This window comes from Cucurbita moschata, unplaced genomic scaffold, assembly GCF_002738365.1.
Source record: "Cucurbita moschata cultivar Rifu unplaced genomic scaffold, Cmos_1.0 Cmo_Scf00027, whole genome shotgun sequence".
NCBI classification, from domain to species: domain Eukaryota; kingdom Viridiplantae; phylum Streptophyta; class Magnoliopsida; order Cucurbitales; family Cucurbitaceae; genus Cucurbita; species Cucurbita moschata.
Genome location: NW_019268543.1, coordinates 2,638,195 through 2,647,780, shown reverse-complemented (window position 1 = coordinate 2,647,780; position 9,586 = coordinate 2,638,195). Strand labels below are relative to the sequence as shown.

Sequence of the window (9,586 nt, the reverse complement as noted above, 5' to 3'; positions counted from 1 at the left end):
GAATAATTTGTTAACAAACACGAGTGCCCTGAAACATTTCTCCACCGGCTATACTGGTGCCATTTCTCCACCGGCTTTACTGGTGGCAAGTCGCTTTTAAATTCAATGGGCCGAAATTAGATTACCTATCATATTTCGATTATTTTGTGTGCTTGCTGCCTATCCACTTGACGAGATATACCGAGATCGAATTCCTCTCGAAAAGGTCACATGTAGAGTGAAACCAAGTCAGATTGCTAAGGGGGGAGTGTGAGTTAATGGTATTTCATTACTAATTGATTGAGTAGCAGCTCGTAGACCACCTAACAAGAATTTTGATGTATCTATATCCCACATCGATTGGAGAGAGGAACGAGTGTCTGCGAGGATGCTGGGCTTCGAAAGTGGACGGATTGTGAGATCCCACATCGATTAGAGAAGGGAACAAGTGTCAGCGAGGATGCTAGGTTCCACATCGATTGAAGATGAGAATGAAGTATTCTTTATAAGGGTATAAAAACCTTCCACTAACAGACGTGTTTTAAAAACTCTGAAAGAGTCCGAGGAAAAGTGCATAGAAAACAATATCCGTTTGCTAAAATAATAATAACAAAAAGTGACGTATTTAATTTTAGACCCCAAACCACATGTGGCTCTATTTTGTAGTCTCTGGTCCATAAAAATTGACCTGTATCGGACTCTCAGTGCCGTCCTTCACAGCCTACTTCTTTGAAGAACTTTTTCCCACCCTATATTGCTTCACATTAAAAAACGACAAAAATCAAATAATGGGATTTATGGACCCCATTTAACCATTTAAATTCCACCGTCCATGTTCGTCTATCGAAACATGATTAAAATGTGGATCATTCGGTTCGATTTGAGGTTCAAAAATGACAAACCGAACATATATAAATTCAAAGGACACGTTGACTGGAGTCAAATAATCAATAACTCTCTGTAGAACCCAATTTACCATTTGAATCTTATGCTCCGTCTTGATCTCAAAAAACGAGTAAAATGTGCCTCTTTTGATTCGATTCTAAACCAAGACAAACCGTACGAGTAAAATGTGGATCATTCAATTCGATTCCGGGTTCAAAATGTACTTTGAAACAAGGCAAATCGTACATATACAAATAAATAAGCTCACATTCCTTTGTAAGTTGGGTTGGAAATGTTTTTTTTATACTAAACTCAATTTGTGGAGTTGACGTCAACGGGGTCAAATAATGAACTCAACCCAACCTAACCCAACCCAATCATAAATTTTCTGGGTTGAGTTTGTTCGGGTTATTTATTTAAATTTTTAATTTTATTTTATAACCCGTTTAAATATATACCTTCCAAATAGTTAGGAGAATAAATAATAAAAATAATTATGAAATAAAATAAATATATGTATATATAATGGTAGGATAAACAAAAATATACATTTTAAAATTAATAATAAATTTTAATGAGTTGGATAAACACGTAAACCAATATAACCTATAAAGTTTTTGTTTTATTTAAGTATAATTTAACTAAAAAAGTTCATAATTCAATCGTCGATTGAATTAGGTGGATCAAGTTTTTTAAACATCTCTACAAATTTAGTCATGTATCGTGTTATCGTGTTACGTTCATTTATTTAATAATTATAAAAACAAATCAAAATAATGCAATTTATTTGGTTGATTAAATATTAAAATAATGTAACGTATTCTAAAATTTAAAAACATAATTATTATTTTTGAAAATAAAAAATGTTAGGTAAATATTTCAATCATCGCTCGAGTTTTATGGTGTGGGACCAAAGAGAATCAAATGTTTTTAAAATTAAATTGAAAGCATTAAACAATTTATATTTTTGTTAAAGTTTGGAAATTTAAAATGACAATTATAATTGACAACCATATGATTGAGTTTGGTTTTGACTATGTTCATTATTTAAGGTCCCAAATTATTGGTGCTTTTCCTATGATTTATGCTCTGTCTCATCCCATGTAATCTCAACCACTCCCGATTAACAAAAAAATATTGTTCCATTTTTATCATTAAAATTTTTTTTTAAAATCAAATTATCTCGAACAACCAATAAATTCTTAGAATTTTCATTAGAAATGACAAAAAATTCCTAAAATCAAATTCTTCTCGGAAAGAATACATTCTATACCTGTTTTGTTCCCACTTTAGTCCAGACCATCAAACTTGCCTTGCACCATATTATTTATAATCTCGTGAGTGATTACATTAAAGAAGAGGGTGTTTAGACGTTTAAACGTTTGTGAATTGACTCGTTAACTAAGCAGTTGTTTGAAGCTCTAGCGTCTTAGTTTGGTCGTTCTTAATTTCACCAACCAAATAACATACAAAACCACAGAGATTAAGCACCAAAGACACACCCTTTTCCGCATGAAACTTCTCCTTCAAAAAAATAACTCCAAGAATCTCCGTCGCCGGCAACATCACTGCAATTAATACCCCGGAAAACAGAGACGACGAGCTGAAAATAACTCCGACCGCCCCCAGGAAGAAACTTTGCCAAATTACGGCGTTCATCACTAAAACAACGTAGTATTTGGTCTCCCCCAATCCGAATTCCGCCGCCTCCCTCCCAATTTCCTGTTCCAATTCGTGCAAAATTTAACAAACCCAGTAAAGTTCACTTTCATGCCGGAAATGCTCTGTTTTTATTTACCTGGAAATTGTTGTTGATTAACATGCCGACGGTGGATAAAATGGTGGCGAACACGGATAAAATCAGCTGAATTTCAAGAACCAAAGTATACGTGATTTGCTGCTTTGATTTTTCGTACGTTAATTCCACTAACGGTAAGATCATTCCGTACAGAAACGCCGCCGACAATGTCGTCAAGAACCCTGCTCTGTATTGTTTATTGGACACTCCAGCCGGCAAGTCGCCGCTCGTGTGCGACGCCAAAACCGCCGCTCCGGTCGTCATCAAAACGATGGCCATTATCGAATACCGTGTGAATCTCTGATTCACTAGCAGGTACGCGAAGGCCGCTGTGAACGCCAACTGACACGCAATGATCAAAGCCGACGTGGAAACCGGTAGCCGTGCGATGCCGTAAGTGTACAAGTAATTGTCGAAGCCGATGATCAAGCCGATTGCGGCGGCGGATAAAAACAGCCGGAGTTTCACGAATATCATCTTCGTTGAGTTACCGGAACGCGATGCGGCACGGCGGCGAAAGATGTAACTAATGATTAACGGGATGAAAATGATTGGGCAGCCGCCGGATTGAAGCCAGCTGGAAAGCCACACGCAGTTTCCACCGTGAACGAAATATAATCGCGTGATTAAGGGACCGCCGCAGGATCCGACAGCCAGCAATATGCTGTTGAAAAACAGAACAGCCCTTTTCATGGCGGTGCTCTGTTCCGGCGGTGGTGGTTTCTTCTCAATTGGCTTCGCCGGAGTGATTGAATGGCTTGCGTTTAAAGGGCAAGTGTTAATTCGAGATCTAAGACTAGAGAAACAGTCAAGAACAAAGAAACAAACAAATTACGATTCAATTATGATTCAAATGTGTATAATGAGTTACCTTCTGGCAGCCATGGCTAGAAATTTCTCTGTTTCCTGCGAATTTGGCTCCATCTTGATCAAGAACTGAACTTTTTTGGTTATGGTAGTCTGTGATTATGAGAAGATTTGAATTGCAGCCATTAAAGCTTCCATTTTCACCTTAAAAGTGTTGATGCCATTAAACCCACTAGCTATTGTCCCATTCTTTTTGCATTCAACATGTTCATCATGATATCAATCATATCAATCACTTTAAAGAACCCAAATTTACATTTTCGGTTCCGGGTTTTTGAGAAAATAAAAAACAAAGTCACGAGGGTTTATGATTAAAATGGATAATATCAATCCCAAAATGACCATTTCCAACTCTCCATATGGCTATCTATCCTAAAACTATGAGTTAATATTTCATTTCGGTAAGAAACGAAGCTTAAAAATGAAGAACTTACTTGCACTTTTGATTATCACTACTGAATCGAGAACAAACAAGCTTGGTAATGCTTCCTCGAAAGAAAAAATTGATAGATATAACTCCGTTGAGGATTTTGTCATAATCTATTTGTAAAAATGGTTCTTTTTTATAGATTCCTTTTAAAACTATTTCCATTTTTTTTAGTATACCTTTATTTATTTATTTATTTATTTTGTTATTTTTCTTTAATTGATTTTTTATTATAAAATATAGATATTGATTTACCAAAATTATTGTGACTACTTATTAGCTAGCTAACCACATCCAAAATATATTTAACTAGTTAATTAACCTTAATTAAATTAAGGTAATACAAAATTTTATTTATAATGATTATAATCAATTAACTATTTTATGGAATTAATTTTGGTTAGTTCATTTATTATAAAAGCATTTTTTCCTTTTTTGGTATCTTCCATTATTAAATTATTCCACGTCTGTAATGGAATATGAAATAAAAATTATAAAGTATAGGTTGGATTAAATTAATCTATAATAAGTGGAATATATATATTGAATTAAATAATTAAAAAGTAGAATAATGAAATTTAATTTAGGGATTGGCTGGAATCTACGAAATTTGGATATTATCCATCCCAAATCTTATCCAATCACGTAACTTAAACGCGTGATTTTAGAATATTATCGGATTGAAACGGCGGTTACCACATATATGTTACAAAATCTTGAACAGTAGCTCACTCGAATTGGGTCTAATGCAACGTAGCAGCCCAAGCTCCATTTTGGCCCATTACATATGCGCACCACTAGTAGATATGGTATGTTTTGACCCTTTACGTATCGTTGTTACAAAACATATAATTATCCAAACAATGGTCAAATAACCGACGTAAGTTCCAACCATAAAGGCACTTTGGTCAATTGATTCTCAACTACAAATTTATACCTAATCTACACGACTAAAGTTCAAACTATAAAGGCACCTTGGTCAATTGATTCCCAACTACAAATTTATACCTAATCTACACGCAATGCGTTACAGTTGTATAGTCACTTAAATTTGGGATCAAGTATCACGGTAACGTTTTAAAAAAAATTATCCAAATCACTCCTCACTCAAAACTTGGTTTCTCGACCCAACAAACAGCTCAATCTTAAATACAATACAGGTTAAGATATGGAATATTTGGGAGATATTCCGTAAACATTTGATAGAGATATATGGTCGATATTTGGTATCAAATACAATATATCTCTAAATCTGAAACCATTATTCAGTGCTTATCTGTATTCTCTCTCGTTACATATTTGAAGTCATCAATAAAAACTCTCTCTCCTATTTTTTATATTCATCTTGATCGGGTGTGCTCGTGACTGAATGAGAAGGTTCTTATCCTTGATAACGTGATCTTCATCTCAACTCTGTTTAGTGAACGGAGAGAAATCTCTCTCTACTCTCTTCCGTGTAAATCTCGAGAAATAAGTAACGAAAATAAAATTATAAAATTTGGAACATTCTGTCACAATCGAGGCATCATATTAATTTTTTATATATATTTATATTCCATGATTCTTATTCTTACCTCTTAATTTTCACTTGGTAACATATTTTACAAACAGCTGTGTGAATGCAAGTAGCCAAGTAAATATTAGTATTATATTATATGATATTATATTATATAATATAATATAATATTATATTATGAAATAAATGAGGGAAGCAATAAAGTTTGGTTATTAAATTATTTGACGTTTATTATATACTTTTGCGTTCACATCTCATGCTCATGTAATATTAAATGCTAATGGATAGCTCTCACCCACTTGTGTAAAGGCTAATAATAATAATAATAATTATTATTATTATTATTATTATTATTAATACAAAATAATAATAATAATAATAATAAATCCTACGACCAATCCCACCTAATTAATTTTATCCATTTATTTTTAGTTTGCCTGCCTAAATATTTGTATAATTTAATTCAAAACTAAAAATTTAATCCAATTATGTAGAGGCTGGCCCGACCCAAGCCCAAAGCATTTCGGTCCAAGCCCAAGTCCAAGTTCACCGCTAGTCGATATTGTCCTCTTTCGACTTTTCTTTTGGGCTTCTCCTTAAGATTTTAAAATGGGTCTATTAGGGAAATGTTTCCACACTCTCGTAAAGAATGCTTCGTCTCCCACTCCAACTAACGTGGGATCTAGCAATCCACCTCCCTGGAGACCCTATGTCCTCGCTGGTACACCATTTAGTGTCTGACTTTGTACCATTTCTAACCGTCTAAGCCCACTGTCAGTAGATATTATCCGTTTTGGGTCGTATTGTGAGATCACAGATAGGTTGGAGAAGGGAACGAAACATTTCTTATAAGAGCGTGGAAACCTCTCCCCGTGTTTTAAAAATTTGGGCGGAAAGTTGAAAGAGTATAATATCTAGTAGCGGTGGACTTAAGCAGTTACAAATGGTATTAGAGTTAGACAACAAAGCATGTGTTAGGTAGGACGTTGATCTCCACAATCACTTAGAGAGTAAAACAAAATATTTCTTATAAACCCAACCCATCACTATTTCTTTCAGGTGCAAGCGAATCGAAGGGTGGATTTTGTGTCCGAAGTTTGGGTCAAAACTCAGCAGCTATGGATTGGTTGATTGAATCCAACAAGAATCATTTATTGTTCAACTTATTTGATTGTGCAACGTGTTCAAGAATGATTTAGTTCTCATGAAAACGAGAACCCCTTTCTTCTTATGAACAACCACTGAATTATAAGATCCGAAAGCTGTAATCTGACACGTGTCCCGAGTATCTATAGCTCATTAATGATCTGGATCATATGCTACGTGGGTAGGAACCAAAACTATAATGGCCCAAGCCCATCCCTTAAGAGCCTAGCATCCTAGTTGGTACTCATCCCCTTCTCTAATCGATATGGGTCCAACATCCTTGCTAGCACACCGCTTGTCTATCCCCTTCAAAACTTAGCCTCTTCGCTATCACATTAACCGTATTTAGCTCTAATACGATTTAATAAGGTAAGCAACGAGCTACAATTGTGGGCATTTGTGAAGACGGTATAATTCACATTTGTGAAAGGCCACATGATGAGCTGGAATCCAGGCCGCTTCCTCTCACTATCATACTTGAGATTAATAAATTATGAGTTGTTTTGCATCGATAATCTAACAGTAACACAGCCTTAATTACACCCCATGTGGGTTTAATTTTTGTTAATCATCTCGAGACTCCCACCTTATAATACTGCAACACTCACGTTCAAAAGACCATCCATTCTTCAACATCAAACTCTAATAATAATATCATTTTTTGGAATGCACCTCTCCTGCATCAAATTAAGAACGAAAATGCCGAAAAAAAGATTCCCTTGAACATACAGAAATCGAACAAAGAGACATAAAAACTTACATGGTTATAAATCAAATAAACCAGAGTTACGAAACAAGAGTGATATGAACCAAGTAAAATAAATAAATGAAAGTTATGAATTAAATAAATGTACAGAAGATACATAAGACAACTTGGAGTGAATTGGGTTCAAACAAAACCAGTGATAATGATGAGTTGGTAACATACCAAACATACCACATATTAGGCCAAAAAGGACATTTCAAACCTCCAATTACTAATCTTTAATGACGGCCGACCCCAGAGGAAGAAGCTGACGACGACCCGTCCCAAGTGGTTGCCAGCCACACCCAAACCAAAATCACTTTCCTGGCTCTTCCTCCTCGCAATCATAAAGCATCTCTAACATTATGTTAGAATGGCTGGATGATGGGTTCTAGCTAATGTTCAAAGTGAACAATATTATATTAAACAGTTGATCGTTCCGATATTACTAATTGGTGAAGTAGTTGACGGGCTATTGTAATTAAAAAAAAAAAAAAAAAAACTTATTTTAATATTACTCGGTCGGAGTTAGATTGGGGAATTGGTGGGTGACCTGCTACCTTTTTGTCTTGGATTGCTCCCAGCTTTTTCCTTTTTTCCTTTTTCCCTTTTTCCCTTTTTTCCTTTTTTAAATTAAGAGAAGAAATAATTTATGGTCGAGAATATGTCGACAAAACATATAACTAAATACCAACAAAATCTTAACTAACAATAACAAATTCGAATTTATTTACAAGACACAAAAATGTTTCTCTCTTATATTAAATATTGTATACCTATTAATTTGTTACCATATTTATTATCCATAAATATGAATATTTTGGACGAGTTAATAACTAACCTATGCCAACTCCTATCGATACACCTTTCTACTAATATAGAAAATAAATTAAATTATATAAATCTAAATTCGTACGAACTAATAGGATAGGATATGAGTTATTAAAGGCATTAAATAATGTTACCAAAATAAGTACGAGTACGACAAAATAAATATTTTAATGTGAATTATTGAAGACGTGGTGTGTGGACGCAACCAAAAGGGGACCACTTGATTTAGTCTTGTGGCTCAAAATATCAATTTGAGTAATAGTGACAACTTAATTTGGCCTTCTGGATTCGCCAATCAATTTGAGTGAGTATTCGTATTATATGACAAACAACTTCACATGTCGAAATTGTTCGAAGAAAAATCCAACCTCGATTAATTAAAGCAAAGATTATAGACTTACGAGTATTTATTTAAAGAAAAATAAAAAATCATAATAATTAAAATTTGAAAAACGCGTGCGAATAAACAAATATTTATTTGATTTTAGGATGGGATTGGATTGAATCGATGTGAAAGCAAGTAAACGTGAAACATAATGTGGAGCCAATTTTAAATTATTATTTGAAGAAAGTTAGTTGAGAATATGGGTAACAATTAATGATGAGTTAACTAGGGATTAAAAAAAGTAACTTTTTAATTACATTTATTTAATTTACCATTTGAATTATTTTAATGCAAAGCCTACCACTACTAAAATTACGTTTATTTATTAAAAAGAATTATTAAATTATTTTAAGAAAATGACATATTTATATTAAATTATTACTTTATTCATTTATTTAGTTGGACTTGTTTGAAAACACTCGGCCGTCTCATTACCAAACTCCAACTCAACCTTTATGATTAGACTCTGAATTCAGGTGACGTGTACACGTCCAAATATTTAAATACAATAATAATCATTTTCACTTTATTTCTTTTTCCTTTTTTATTCTTTAAATTTTCTTTTTAAATATTAAAATCATTCCAATATTATAATATTTAAGATATGGTTCGTATTTCATAAATGTATTATTATTATTTATGTAAAAAAAGGGATATTATATATTTCCAGATTTGGCAGTAATTAAAAGTAAATAAATGATATCACGTGTTATGTTAGGTTCGATCTAAAATAAGGAAATTGCTTATCACATTTGGTTGACTATAGAGATTAAAACCAATTGGGATCTTTGAACAAAAATTTCATTAAAAAAAAGGTTAATTTGTTCTTAATGAAACAATAATTTAATAACACATTACCTTTAATTAGCCAAGTTGAGCGGATTGCGGATCGGTTTTAAAATTTTTAATGTAAACAATATGAACCAAAATAAATTCTTTCAAGGATTTGAGAAACGATTGCGCCTACAAGTTTTCGCGTTGCTGGCCTATATATGTGTGTGTGTGTT

General features: G+C 33.5%; 1 protein-coding gene across 4 annotated transcripts; it reads right to left on the bottom strand.

The window, feature by feature from the left end:
* Window positions 1–2,063: 2,063 nt before the first annotated feature.
* LOC111462404 (purine permease 3-like) lies at window positions 2,064–4,050 on the bottom strand. 4 transcript variants are annotated; one of them, XM_023105949.1, is made up of 4 exons: window positions 3,964–4,050; window positions 3,534–3,622; window positions 2,663–3,458; window positions 2,064–2,586 (listed from the first exon to the last, which is right to left on the bottom strand). In XM_023105949.1, exons 2-4 carry the CDS (start codon window positions 3,584–3,586, stop codon window positions 2,266–2,268), a joined length of 1,170 nt encoding a protein of 389 aa, XP_022961717.1. In that variant the 5' UTR covers window positions 3,587–3,622; window positions 3,964–4,050; the 3' UTR covers window positions 2,064–2,265. The 4 variants fall into 4 exon arrangements, with proteins under 4 accessions (XP_022961717.1, XP_022961716.1, XP_022961718.1 ...); XM_023105948.1 differs by lacking the exon at window positions 3,964–4,050 and having other exon boundaries at window positions 3,534–3,928; XM_023105950.1 differs by lacking the exon at window positions 3,964–4,050 and having other exon boundaries at window positions 2,663–3,452; window positions 3,534–3,928.
* Window positions 4,051–9,586: the final 5,536 nt, after the last annotated feature.

Coding starts and splice junctions, on each gene's coding strand:
- LOC111462404 (XM_023105949.1), bottom strand. CDS start 3,586: ATGGAGCCAAATTCGCAGGAAACAGAGAAATTTCTAGCCATGGCTGCC. Junction 3,459..3,533: donor CTAGCCATGGCTGCCAGAAG/GTAACTCATTAT, acceptor CTGTTTCTCTAG/TCTTAGATCTCGAATTAACA. Junction 2,587..2,662: donor TAATCAACAACAATTTCCAG/GTAAATAAAAAC, acceptor GAATTGGAACAG/GAAATTGGGAGGGAGGCGGC.